Source organism: Aedes aegypti, chromosome 2, assembly GCF_002204515.2.
Source record: "Aedes aegypti strain LVP_AGWG chromosome 2, AaegL5.0 Primary Assembly, whole genome shotgun sequence".
In the NCBI taxonomy this organism is placed as follows: Eukaryota; Metazoa; Arthropoda; class Insecta; order Diptera; family Culicidae; genus Aedes; species Aedes aegypti.
Window position 1 is genome coordinate 279,698,188 of NC_035108.1, and position 14,990 is coordinate 279,713,177.

Genomic DNA, 14,990 nt, shown 5'->3' on the forward strand with positions numbered 1-14,990 from the left:
CCTATGCTTAAGTGTAAGTCAAAATTTTAAAATAATTTTGTTTCCATACGAAATAGGGGATGTTTCTACCAAGTGGTGATTTCAGAATTAATTGGTATCACAAAGGCCAAAGTCCGAAAAAGTTTAGAAAACACTGGTCTACTGCATTCTCTTGCAAACTTGGGTAACGTTCAATTTTATGAAATTCACCTGAGTGGGTTTCCGAAATAACATTGATAGCTGAATAACAGCCCATGCAGCTAAAAAGCTGTTTATATAAACTCTTATCAGCTGAATAAACTGTTATTCAGCTATCAGTTATACCTGGGTTTTCTAGTATATTTTCATTGATTGTCCTTGAATTGAATATTTTGCAATTGTTTCCAAGATTTCTTTTTTCTTTCAATAACTCGTTCGTTTTCTTTCAATAACTTGCAAGTGGATCCTCAAGGACTTCAACGAAACAATTAAGAAATAGCTGCACTAGCTGTAAAGCACTTTATTGTATGTTTATGTTTAATTGCTCCATGCCTTCAAATCTTTGTTTCTTGTTCATACATTTTTTTTAAATTTATATGAGTCATAACACCGTTAAATTCTACGTGGCTCTGTCTGTAGATCTCTCTAGATGTCAAAAAACCAGAACAAGACTTTTTTTAAACACTAACGAGTAATTAGTAATCAGTAGACGATTTGTAGCGAATAATTTTCATATAAAGGACATTTTTTTCCATTGCTCAATAATCCCTCAATCCATACAAGCTGAGGAAAGGAGAAGAATATCTAGAACTGCGAAATAATTCGATAATCACATTTTACGTTTGTCACTCGCCCACGCAGTAGCAAGCGACGCGATCAATAGATCAAACAGCACTAACGGACCGAGCATTTTTTCACTACCGACGTGCGACATGTTTGATCCTGTCCTCATCGTCCGCCCCCGCAGGAGCAAGCGTCAAGGTCATCATAACTTTGTTATTTTCAAACCAATTTTGCAGCTCTTAGCATCATTCTTTTCAAAATTAAATTTATAAAAAGTTTGTAGAATACCGAATTTGTATTAAAACAAAATTTTTGAAGAGAATGGTGCTAAGAGCTTCGAGATTGGTTGGAAACAAAAAAAATATGAAGACTTCACTGAAGGTCATATTTTATAACTTGAAAATTCACCATCAAGTCGCTTGTGCCACCTCTTAATCTCAATATTTTTGGTTCAAAATTTGAGGTTTGCCTTTTTATGTGATTTGAATTCAGAAAAGCATACGAATTTTCGGTTATGAGAAATTTCGAAAAATAAGCCGCACCCTAATGTACAGTACTGGCCTGATTTTGACAGCCCTTTCTAAGAGAGAAATTTGTGTTGTTAACGTTTTTGAATAATTATTTTTTGTTTTATTTTTAATTCTGTTTACGTGAATATACGTAACACATGAATAACTAAGATTAATTGTATATATTTTGAATGGAAATTGCAAATCGACTAACAACATCAGGTCATCTATGTATTAATTGTGGGAATCCTATAACCTCATGATAATTTTAGAGAATTTCACAAAATTCTTGTATCACGTAAATTATTTAAATGAGTTTAACAATTTTAATTGGTTCATTCAAATTTGATCTGCGTAAAACCCTTGTTTGAAAGATTTATTGGTCATTGTTATTATCATGAAAAAGTTCCAAAATATACCGGTGAAATTTTAACTTTCTTCACTTCTAGTTGTTTCCATACAAAAATTTAAAATGTGTGGCAAAATTCCACCAATAGAAGATTTTAAGGTGCAAGTAATAATGGAGCAAATGTCAAAACTGATAAAGCAGTTTTCTCTTTTGATATCGACAAATCGAAGAAAATAAAATTACACAGCCCTTTTATTTGCCAAATAAAACAGCTGTGTGTTTTTATTTTCTACGATTTCTCGGTTAAGAAGGAGAAAACTGCTTTTTCAGTTTTGACACTTGCTCCATTTTTACTTGGGCCTTAAAACTATTCGATGTTGAAGACACATCACAAAATTCTAATCTCATGCGAAGAGAAATACGATGTATATTCGATTTTTATTATAATATGGTTGAGGCATACCGAGCGGTATGAACAGTTTAATGACTGCGAGCCACAAACACGAAAAACTTACCTCCCACAACTCGGCAAGTCAGCATAATATCGTCACCTTCTTCCTTCGGACCCAGTATGGAGCTGTTGAGTTGTTGACCCCACTGATTGAGTACTATCGGATGCTCAGGTAGAACTGCAATGGAAAAATGGGCATAAGTTAGTCTTTTGTAGAATCTTGTTTGGTCTAGGTCGTACTAGGAGCAGTATAATATTCAGAATAAACACAGACGCATCTTCCCGAAACATCGTGATGTAGTATTGAATTCTGATTTTTTTAGGTAGTGTAAATGCTTTGACTTCTATGTTCGATTTCTGCATACCGTAATCCGGGATATCATTGATCAGCGGGGTAACATTGATCGGAATCACTCATCACATCAAAAGTTCGTATTATCATTTATTGATGAAACATTTCCAAACCATGAATGGTGCTTCTCTTTCTTATACTCATGAGCTAATAAAATTTAATATTTTTGCGAAAGTTGCGTTAACCTTATGCGTAAATTTGTTACCTTTTCGAAATAATGATTTTAATTGTTAAGGATGACACTACCGAAGGTTCATGTCTCAAATAAGTTCTGCAAACTGGAAAGTGTGGTTCTTACTAAAAATTGCATCGCCGAAAACGATTCCGTTGTCAAAACTTTTATAAGTATGCTCAATTAGGCAACATTACCGAATTACTGTTAAGAATGTAAAATTCCCTTAGGAAATTGCCTACCTTTAGGCGTATTTCGTGGTTCAAAGTGTTTTTAATTAAAAAAAAAAACTCAAAAAGTTAATAATTTGTAAGCGTTTGGCCTTCATATTCGACTTCAGGGGCCATGATTTAAGTAAGTAACTATAGAAGAAGGTTTCGACCGTGATTGTTTTAAATTATTATTGTTTTATGGCTATATCGGTCATGCGACTCAAAGGTAAAGGGAGTCTATAGAATTAAATGATGGAAACGAATAGGTGCATAGGCGTCGCAAGGGAGCGACAAGATTGAAATTTAATTAGGTGGTGAAAATTGAGCAATCCATTTTAAAGTCAGTAAGCATCGAAGCGTGCTGTATTTTGCCTAGCTTCTCTACTGGAAAAGGGTTGGCTCAAAGCTTTGAGCTTTGCTACCAACACAGGCAAAATACAGGAGGCTTCAATGTTCTCTGACTGCGTGTCAATTCCCAATATCAGTCATCGATCGATAGAACCGTTCGGTTGATTGCCGTCAGTATATGAGCACATTGAAGCCTCCTGTATTTTGCTTGTGTTGGTAGCAAAGCTCAAAACTTTGAGCCAACCCTTTTCCAGTAGAGAAGCTAGGCAAAATACAGGACGCTTCGATGCTTACTGACTTTAAAATGGCTTGCTCAATTTTCACCACCTAATTAAATTTCAATCTTGTCGCTCCCTTGCGACGCCTATGCACCTATTCGTTTCCATCATTTAATTCTATAGACTCCCTTTACCTTTGAGTCGCATGACCGATATAGCCATAAAACAATAATAATTTAAGTAAGTAACGACATTTTCAATATTACCGAACGTTGTTTAGGCGGCATCCACAAATTACGTAACGCTCTAAGGGGAGGGGGGAGTAGGCTCAAGCTTTACGGCTCATACAAAAATTTGAAAATTTTCATACAAAAAGCGTTACGGAGGGGGGGGGGTATGTCAAAAATTTTCAATTTTAGCGTTTCGTAATAAATGGACGCTGCCTTACATAGGTGAAAAATGTTACCCCATATTAGCTAAATCAAAAAATCACTTAAAACCATTTTTTAACATACTTAAATCTTGCAGTAAACAAAATACTGTATATAGTCTCGAGATATGGGTGGCAGTACTTATTTTAAAAATATTAAACTTGCAACATTTACATTTTCAAACGAAATATTAAAGAAACATTCAGAAAAATCATCAATGTTACCCCGGATTACGGTACTTATTACTTAATTATTAACATCAATATTTCTCCTATCAAGATAAACGCTTCAACATCGAGTAAAGGATAGTTCACCACTTTTTATTTATTTTTGTTGTAGTGCTTCGATATGAACTGAAGTGTATAGATATGGGGTACAATTCAAATTAGATTGTTAATGCAGCTGCATAGATACCTGGACACATGGATGCTAACTATCAACATATTTTGATAATATTCCATTACAGGAAGCTTTTCTTAATCGGTCAACAATATCATCCAGTTACAGCATTACTATCTGTTTGGCTGAGCAAAGCATAAGTAACAACGCTCTGTCCGGATAGAAAATTGATCAACCCTTTAACCGCTATAGCCGTCCATAATGCACCATGGTCTGTCTATCCGCCACAGTAAATTCCATTGAAACCCATCATTTAGTGGATATCAGTTTCCACGAGCTGCCAACTATGCAAATTTTCAGCATGATTGAACACAAATCCGTTGTAAGCACATTCCCGAACGAGACAACAACTCCCCAAACTGTCTACACAACATGCCACTATTCATCAATTCGTGGATAGGTTTCATCGATCAATATCGTCAGCCAAGCAACGCGCATTCCGACTCAAGAGCAACCGAAGAGAGCTTGCTTGCTTGCTGCTTGCGAAACCCATCAACATTATCGCTACAAAACATGTAAACAGCCAGTACAGATATATCTCGATAAAATGAACCTTCGATATTATGTATATTTGATCTCGATTCAATGGACTTTAAAATTTCTTCTTTAATTTATAAATTTTAGCCTTAGAATTTGCAGTACCTTAACTAAAAAGTTGTAAGGAGTATTCCATTTAGTGCACTCCAACCAGGAGAGAAAACCATTTTGAAACAGACCTATGCAAGCACGTATGTTCTATATATGAAGATTTCATTATGAAACTACCTAGACAACCGGAAGTACAATCCTATTTAATGAAAAATTTTAATATCAAAATGTCCGTTAAATCGAGGTATACCTGTAACGGTAAGGGAGAACTCACATCAGAGGCAAAGGGCGGAACAGGGGGGAGGTTTGAAAAATTATACTTTGGCACATTTCCTTCTTCGCCGGATACGGGCAACCACGGAAGTGAAATGACGGCAACTGGTACACACGGATGCATCGGATGTTGGGTTGGGTGTATGTATGTGGCTGCTTGCATATCCTTTCCCCAACAATGGCGAATGGCAGAAGAGCAGCAGTGTGGCACTGATACAAGGAATGGAGCGATCAGTGTTGATAGACTCACACTCAAAATCTCAATCAATACGCTCTCCCGTGAGAGCAAAATCATTAGAGATCTGCTTCGCAAATCTCACGCATGAGATTTTGATGCAAAATCAACTCAATCAACTCAAACCGTAAGAAATGATTCAGTCGCAAAACCCGACAAAAACTCGTGGAACCCGAATGTTGTTGTTTACGTTAGAAAGGATTAACATAATTTTACCAGACTAACAAGAAATTATTGCCGTGTGTGAGTAAACTGTGGAAATACGAGACAATGAGTTAAAAAGGTGAGCCAACTCATCCATGATTTTTTGACTGCTGAGTTGCATGATTGACAACTCACGCATGAAAAATCTCAAGCGTGAGTTGTGAGAAATTGAGTTTTTCACAACACTGGGAGCGATGATGAGCTTACTTTATATGCAAAAATGTATACAGAAAACATCAGGAGTATGTTCAAAGTACCCAAGTGTAGTGAAGTGCTGTTCTTGTAATGTGCAAGCTGGGTAAAGTGCTTTTATGGAAAAATGTACCCATGGAATTGGTTCTCCTCTAGTGCTCCGTTAAATAGCACTTTGCGTGCTCGGTGCGACAATTACGTATCGTTTTACCACGAACTTAGGTATTACATTCGGTTACGACTACAGATCAACATTCCATCAATTTAACCAGTAAACTTTTTTATGGCTGTAACCTTTAGAAACATTCCTTCCGTGAATCCGAAGTAATTCTGTGTCAGTATGGGACATTCTAGAGAAGCTCCCGGTGTATCCTCCTATTGAATATTTTTTTTCACCATCGCCTAGGTATGTGTCATCAACGATGCGAAAAGAATGTCGCCGGCGGTCCTCCGGTGTTGGGTAACGCAACGCATATCATGTATGGATGGTGGAATTTCCGATTTGCGTACATTGGCTACCGGCAAGTAGGGGATAATGTTCTAATATGCCATGGAGGGAGCTTTAGAATCATTTTCAAAATTTCATTCTGAATGCCCTGCAAAGCCTTCTTTCTAGTTTTAAACCAGCTATTAGGGAGCCGGTTTCTCAAATAAATTATTTTTAATTTCAATTGTTTTATGGCTTTAGCGGTCATGCGACTCAAAGCTAAAGGGAGTCAATAGAAACAAATGATGGAAATGAATAGGTGGATAGGCGTCGCAAGGGAGCGACAAGATTGACATTTAATTAGGTGGTAAAAGTTGAGCAAGCCATTTTAAAGTCAGTCATCGAAGCGTCCTGTATTTTGCCTAGCTTCTCTACTGGAAAAGGGTTGGCTCAATGCTTTGAGCTTTGCTACCAACCTATTCATTTCCAGCATTTGCTTCTATTGACTCCCTTTAGCTTTGAGTCGCATGACCGCTAAAGCCATAAAACAATTAAAATAAAACAATCACGGTAGATACCTTCTCTATTATTTTTAATTTTCATACAAAAAATCTTACCCTGTGACGAGATGGAGGAGGGGAGGGGGGCAATTATCTTACGTAGTTAATGGACGACCCATAATCGAAGTTAAATATTATCATATAACGTTGAACGCCTAGAGTTATGCAACGTCCTTGACGAAATTATTACAATTTTGTTTCGAATTTACTTGTTTATATTTCAAAACCAATTGATTTATGCCCGATTAAATGTTGACGCATGAGAATCGATCGATTTACATACAGTATCGGGCATAAAAAATGCACTAAAGCCGTTTTCCTATACAAAATGATGAACTTCAGAGAATTATATCTCCGCCGCTTCTCAACCGATTTTATTTCATTTTTGTTTCTGTGACGAACTGCAAATTACCTTGAGATATCATTCGAGACCGTTCGAATAAGCTCTTGTCGTTCGTAGAAGACTTTTCTGCTGAAACGGGTGACCTTGACGAGCTGGAAGAAATATTATCTCGATGATTTGCGTGTCAATTTCTTGATAACACTGCGGAACACGATTTTGTCTCCAGCACCAAAATACCGCTATTCACTTAATTGAGGGTTGCTGAATCCATTGCCGTTTTCAGAAATATCATAGCACGTCTAGTTTTTGAGATATTGACTGTTGAAAACGCAAAAAATGACTATTTCAGCCAACTTGAATGCAAGTTTGTCAGCTTGCAAGGTAATATATTGGCTTAATTTGCCACAGAATTCAAACTTTATATGTATAACAATACTTATCATCAAAATTTGTAATACTTTCGATGCGGAAAAGTTATTTTTTGATGGTTTAGAGAATTGTTGTATTTTGACATATAGAAAAAATGAAGAATGTTGTATGGAGACTGCAAGCATGTTGAAAAAAAACGGTTCAATCGAAATTTAATCGCGCGATTTCAATCAAATAATGTCTGAAATGAAAGTTCAAGTTCTATTTTGCATGTTTGGTGGATTAGATTATAAAAAAGTTTGATAAATTGTACTTTAAATTGTGACGTGCTGGAACATTTCTGAGAATGGCACCAGATTAAGCAACCCCAAATTTACTAGAGACACATAATTTGATCCTTGAGACACTAAAAAATGTCATTTTTGTTACGCTGTGTAACCGTTTGAAACTATATGGATCGGTGAAGGACGATGATTTGGGTGATATCCAGGAACGTGGGGAAGAAATAGAGGACATCCTCGATAGTAGTCGTTTCAAAATCCGTCGTCATTTGAAACGATGTTAACCGAAACCGGACCAAGACTGCAAACTTGAGTTCCAAGCTGGTACTTCCAAAAGTAAGCTTCCGGATATTCCCCTACAATTATTAAAATTCGATGGACACTACGAAAATTGATCTTCTTCCTTGACAATTCAGCATGAGCATGAGCATGAGCATAAATGACCGTACAATTCGTAGTTGCTACTCCATGATTGACCAGAGCAATCGAAGTTGCACAGGGATTTAGTGAATGGGGCTTGGGATTAGCTAACCATTCTTCAATGTGCACAAATCGAGAGCTCAAACTTTAGAAGTCAATAACGGCGCCGGCCACGTCCTTACGGTCATCGGGGAAGGGAAGGAATGTTAGTTAGACAACCATTGGTTTTAGAGACCGAAGAATCTTCTGCATCTCCATAGTTGTCATGGAAAGGATATTGGGTTAGTGGGATAAGGTAAGGATCTGGGAGTCATCTGCAGATGATCATGCGATCCTTGATATATTCACGTCTGACCGGATTCGCGATATTATTCGAAATTGTATGCCGAACAAGTGTTTATCATTCGCCCTCGCAAGAGCAAGCAACGCGACATAAGGATCAAACACTACTAACACTAATCACGCGATTTGATCTTCTTCCTTGACAATTCATTGCATTTATTCACTTAACACAAAAACAGATAACACTGAATCCACAGTTTCACGCCACAATACTCGGTTCGTGGCCGCATCTCTCCATCATCGGTTCTGCCCCACGCTCGTCAAATCGATACGCACTTGATCCGGCCACCTAGCTCGCTGCGCCCCACGCCTTTTTGTACCAACCGGATCCGAAGCGAACACCATATTTGCAGGGTTGCTGTCCGACCTTTTTGCAAAATCTCCTGTCCATCGTATACTTCGCCGTAGAATTGAGCGAGCTCGTAGTTCATCTCTCGCCACCACAAACCGTCTTCCTGTACACCGCCAAAGATCGTCCAAAGCACCCAACGTTTGAAGACTCCAAGTGCTTGCAAGTCCTCCTCGAGCATTGTTCCCGAGATGATTTGTCGGTATAGAGTTGCGAACCCCTGTTCGATTTCTTTTAGCAAATAACAACACCCGAGGGTTTTGTTTCAAGTGTAGCTTTAGCTGTAATTTTATTTTGATGTTAATTTTAGGATAATTAGTTGAGTGTAATGTACTTACAAAAATCGGTTTGCATGGGTATAACGCACTTTCTAAACGTATTATAAACGCTGACACGCGGGATCTGCATGTACATATACAATTTTTAGGTTAAGGTACATTCAATACGTTTTAGTGTCAACTTACAATTCGTGTACGTTTATAGATTATATCGGGAATGATAATTCAACTTTTAGATTTAAGTTTTAACTAGCTGTAAGTACAAATTTTAATTTAGTATAAGAAACAATTCAGTTTTAATTCGACCTACACTTCACTACGTGTTGGTTCCTTAGTTCGGTGGTACAAACAATAAGAATGACGATACAGGTCGTCACAATGCCCTATTCGTTTTACCCATACAGTCTTTCTGACGGATTACTTGACAGTTCGCTCAGGCTGTCATTGGAGTGTGACAGGAAGTGCTGCCAGTATCAACATCCTCTCCCCCGTAACACTGGCCACCAGGTCCAGTTTTACTCTCTTCATCAACCTCTAGTACTGCCAGCCTAGCCACAGGCCTACGCACAAGCCCCCTCGCAGTTTGAACAATGGCTTGCCGAACTCTCCCATCCGCCCCTTGAATCACTTGAACTACTCGGCCTCTAGTCCACTCATTCCTATTTCCTTCGCCAACTACCACCACCAGCTGTCCATCGGCTATGTTACGCGCTTCGCCACACCACTTAGGTCGCTTCGTCAACGTAGGCAAATACTCCCTTGTCCATCTTCTCCAAAATACATCCAGCTGTTGTTGAACTTGGTGCCACGATGAACGGAGCGCCTCCGACGAACTAGTTGCTTCAACTGCAGGTTGACGGACGCCGCTTGAGTTGCCCAGCAAAAAATGGTTCGGAGTAAGTGCCTCACTCTCCTCCGACGTCAGTGGCAGATACGTTAATGGACGGCAGTTCACAATTGCTTCAGCTTCTACCATGAATGTTTCCAACGCCTCGTCGTCCAGCTTGCGGTTATTGTTGTACGCAGTCTCTACGGCAGTTTTGATGGAACGTACCATCCGCTCCCATGCTCCGCCCATGTGCGGAGTACCAGGTGGGTTAAACACCCATTTGGTTGCTGTTCCAGTGAACGTAACGGCCAACTGCTCCTCCTGCTCCTTCAGCAATCTAGCGGCTCCCAGAAAGTTGGTGCCGTTATCCGAATATATTTCGGCTGGGGCCCCTCTGCGACAGATGAAGCGGCGAATGCATTTGACGCACGAATCAGTTGTTAGGCTATGAGCCACTTCTACGTGCACCGCTCGTATTGTCAAACACGTAAACACGGCTATCCAGCGTTTTGCGCTACTTCTCCCAATCTTCACCATCAGCGGACCAAAAAAATCTAAGCCGGTATAGGTGAATGGTCTTACAAAGGACGCCATTCTCGCTAATGGTAAAGGCGCCATGCGAGGAATCTGTGGTGAGCTCTTGTAGATTCGACACCATTGACACGCCTTGGCTGCACTATTGACGGCCATCCTGAGCCTTGGGATGTAGTATGATTGCCGCATCTCGTTCACCACAGTTTCGGTGTTTCCGTGCAGAAATTTACGATGGTAGTTGTCCAGCAGCAGCATCGTAAACTTGTGTTTCCTTGGGAGGATTACTGGGAACTTCGTTTCCTTGTCCACATTCGGAGCCGCTTTGATTCTACTATCGACGCGAAGAATGTCTTGTTCGTCTAGAATTGGGCATAATTGATAAAGAGCACTGCTTTTACCCAATGGTATACGTTCCGCTATCGGCTTCGACTGATTATGCTTCAGGACCGTCATCTCATCTGGAAAACACTGCCACTGCGTCTCTCGAATAAGTAGGTTTTTGGCACTTTGAAGTTCTTCAGATGATAGTGGGCCAACGAATCTCTCACACTGTACGATCTTTCGCTTTAGGTTTCCCACGAAACGGTATACGTAAGCGGTAGCCCGGATTGCTTTAGTTAATCGGGAAAAGCGCTCTAGTTGTACGAGACGTTGTGGAATACTTGCTGCTTTGTGAGAGTAACAGGGACGTAGTTCTTCTTCGGTTGATGGCTTGTTCACTTTTTGTTTCGGCCAATCCGGTTCCGACAATCCAAGAAACGCAGGACCTTTAAACCAAATGGAATTCGCAGTTAAGTCAGGCCCATTTCCCCATTTTGTAACGATGTCAGCCGGGTTCTGCTTGGTAGGAACCCAACGCCAATTTTCCACATCGGTGATCGTCAGCAATTCTCCCACTCTGCATGCGACGAATTGTTTATAGCGGCGATGATCAGCCCGCAGCCAGCAAAGGACGGTTGCTGAATCGCTCCAAAACACCTTTCTTGAAATGCGTACGGTATGGTTTTCTTCGATGAACTGCGACAGACGAGCACCTAAAACTGCAGCCAGTAACTCCAAGCGGGGGATTGATTGCGTTTTTAGAGGTGCAACCTTAGTTTTCGCTGCGACGAGCGCGCATTCGGTGATTCCATCAGCGTTCGAAGTACGGAAATACCCGATCGCACAATACGCAGATTCGCTGGCATCTACGAATATGTGGAGTTGTAGATCTTGGTATCGGTGTTTGGTAGCACCTGAGAAATAACACCGAGGAATTTTGAGACTGCGAACCTCTTGAAATAGCCTTGTCCAGTTCTTCCACCTTTGATGCAGTTCTTCGCTCACCTTTTCATCCCACTGTATTCCTTCTCTCCAGACTTCTTGTAGAAGAATCTTCCCGTGTACTACAAAGAGACTCAGTAGGCCCAGCGGATCGAACAGCGACATCAAACATTTAAGCATCTGCCTTTTTGTAGGATGTTCGTCAGCCCTGATCAGATCACTGATTTCCTGTTTCATCTCGGTGGAGAAACTAAAAACGTCTTCCTGCGTCAACCATAAGAGTCCGAGTACCCGCTCATAATCATTTTGTTTGTCCGCTGCGAAACTCTTATCTTCTCCGGGGTTTCCTTCCCCTAAAGCGGTCAAGACATCGCTGCTATTCGATAGCCAGTTTCTTAGCTCAAAACCGCCTTCCTTGTGGATGAAACGCATTTCCTGTGACACCTTGATCGCCTCTTCCGCGGACTCGTAGCTCTCTAGGGAGTCGTCCACGTAATGGTTGTCCACGATGCCTTCGGCTGCTCGAGGGTATAGTCCTTGGAACTCCTTGGCGTTTCTGTTCTTGATATATTGAGCAGACGCCGGGGAGCATGTAGAGCCAAACGTGGCAACATCCATGAGGTACACATCTGGTGTTTGGGAAGGATCGTTGCGCCAAAGAAATCGCTGGGAGTGGCGATCTTCTTTGCGAATTAGAATTTGGTGGAACATCTCCTTTATATCAGAGGAGACGCCCACGTTAAACTGCCGGAATCGTACCAGCACTCCGGGAAGGGAAATCAGCTGATCTGGACCTTTCAGCAGTACAGAATTGAGGGAGATTCCGTTTACGGCCGCCCTAGCATCCCAGATCATACGAACCTTGCCTGGCTTCCGGGGATTGATAACTGCTCCCAACGGTAGGTACCAAACGCGTCGCATGTCGGCGTTGGCCAACTCGTCCTCTGTGGCACGATGCGCGTAGCCTTTTATCTGGTAATCCTCCAGTTGTTGCTGTAGAGTCAGTTTGAGTTCAGGATTGCGACTCATTCGTTTTTCTAGACACTGAAGCCGTCGGAGAGCCATTCCATAGCTATCAGGTAGCTCAACATGGTCGAATTTCCAGAGCAGACCTGTTTCAAAGCGACTCCCGATTCGAACCGTTGTATCCGCTAATATCCGTAGAGCACGCTTATCAATCTCCGACAAGAGAGCACTGGAGGGTTGCACGCCAGCATCTTCGGTCGCGAAGAAGTCCTTAACCAGATTGTGGAGAGTTTGATCAGTAGAACAGCCGCAGGCATGGTAGTTGACTGATAGCTTTTGACCATCGTTTGCTGCACCGCCATAAATACACCAGCCTAATCTGGTTTTAGCAGCGATAGGCTCGCGCCGAAGTCCTTCTCGTACTCTCAACGGAACCATCAAATCCAAGTTGTTGATTCCAATTAATAGCTTCGGAATCGCCTTAGTGTAGCTCTTCACTGGAAGTCCTTTGAGATGTGCAAACTGCGTTGAAAGATGCTCGTACGAAAGCGATTGAATGGGCAGCGATAACTCCTTAACTGTCTGTACTTCATCTAACTTGTACTGCCTACCTTCAGTCGATGAAACGACCAGCGACATTTGCTTCGAACCATTTTCTGTGCGTGTCACATTTGCCGTCCACAACAAACACAGAGGCATCGTTACACCGTCAACACCTAGTTCTTTGACCAGGCTATCCTCGATGAGCGTTAAAGATGATCCGTCATCGAGGAACGCGAAAGTGTCCACTGTTCCTCTGGGACCATGCAAGGTCACTGGTACTATTCGGAAGAGCAGCGACTGTTTGGGCAGGCGATGCGTAAGGTTCTCAGCGTTTTTCACTGATGGCTGCGCCTGCGAATCCGTGTTACTCCGCGTCGAATGAAGAAGTGGATGATGGCGGTATTCGCAGCCGTTTGTTCCACAATTGCTGTTTTTTCTGCAGCTTCTTCGGCCATGCGAGCTCAAACAATTCCGGCAAAGTTTGTTTAACTGGACACACTTCCAACGGCCATCCACAGAAAGGGATTTAAAATTTCGGCAATCCTGGATACGATGACCAACGTTTTTGCACGCAGGACACTCCTTCACTTCCTCTCGAACTGTAGATGGCTTGACTTCAGTACTGTCGTTGATATCACTGTGATGCGAGTTTACACTTCCCCTTGACTTCGTGTGCACACTATTTTTTCCGCTGCTGCTAGCATACACTGTCACTTTGCTCACTGCTTTAACTACACTGGACATGAAGAGGCCAAACGTTTTGAGATTCACTTCGGAGAATCCCTGGAGATATGATCCCCATTCCATTTGAAGATGTGGTGGAAGTTTGGTGACAAGTTCCGCGAGAAGGGAAGGGTTTGACAGGTGTGCGGTTTGTCCAGCAACCTCAAGGTGATCGCAGAGACTTTGAATAGACATGCCAAAGTCGATTATACTTTGAAATTTGTCCACTTTTGGTGGTGGTGCTGAGCGCACCTTGTCTAAGAGGGCTGCAATCAACAGCTCTGGGCGACCGTAAAGCAAATGGAGAGTTTCCATGATGTGAGGCACCGACTCCGGTAAGAGTAATCGGCTTTGAACGGCCTCGTACGCTGCGCCTTTCAAACTTCGTTGAAGGCGGCAAAGGTTTTCGGCACTGGAGTACCCACAAGCTAGTGTAGTGTTCATAAAACTGCTTATGAATACCGGCCAGTCGGCTGGGTTGCCGGAAAAGGGGGGTAAGTCGCGCGGCATGACTTGCCTTGCAGCTAACTGCGAGGGAGAGGGGGCAAAGGTGGCTAAATTTGCATTGAGCATTGGTGATTGCGAGGGCGATAAAGCAATACTACCAAACTGCCTTATCAAGTGTTGAAGGTTGTCGCCATTATTGGCTGATGACATATTTACTGGCAGAGGACAATTATCTGGCTTACCTGGTGGCTGGGGGAGTGATACTTCTCTTAGAGGAACTGCATTAGGCACCGCGGGCGCGGATGGAGGCAGGAGCGACATCGCAGACGTAGATGAAAACGAGCTCACCGGCGGGGCAGCCGCCACAGGCCCATGCGCTCGCGCTGGAATAGATGCCAGTTCCGACTGGTATCCCGGTGGAAATACAGGACATGATGGTGGACGGTATGCTGCAGATACAGGCGGTGGTACTGCCGTAGCTTGAAGCATCGGAGGTAATACGGACGTGCTGAAGTGAGATGGCGCTAAACTTCCATGTTGTTGTTGTAGAACGGATAGACCTGGAATCCTTGGCACTGTTGGTGCTACCGACGACAGTAGGTCTGCAGAATATTCGGGAATGGGTGTCAACTGAGGAATAGC

At 41.9% G+C, this 14,990-nt stretch overlaps 1 protein-coding gene across 1 annotated transcript in view; it reads right to left on the reverse strand.

Annotated features, from left to right (window-relative positions):
- LOC5573643 (neural cell adhesion molecule 1-B) overlaps positions 1–14,990 on the reverse strand; it is a 1,425,452-nt gene that overhangs the window by 325,670 nt on the left and 1,084,792 nt on the right. The window contains 1 exon segment of the mRNA XM_021845179.1: positions 2,115–2,228. Coding sequence (XP_021700871.1) covers positions 2,115–2,228 — 114 coding nt within the window.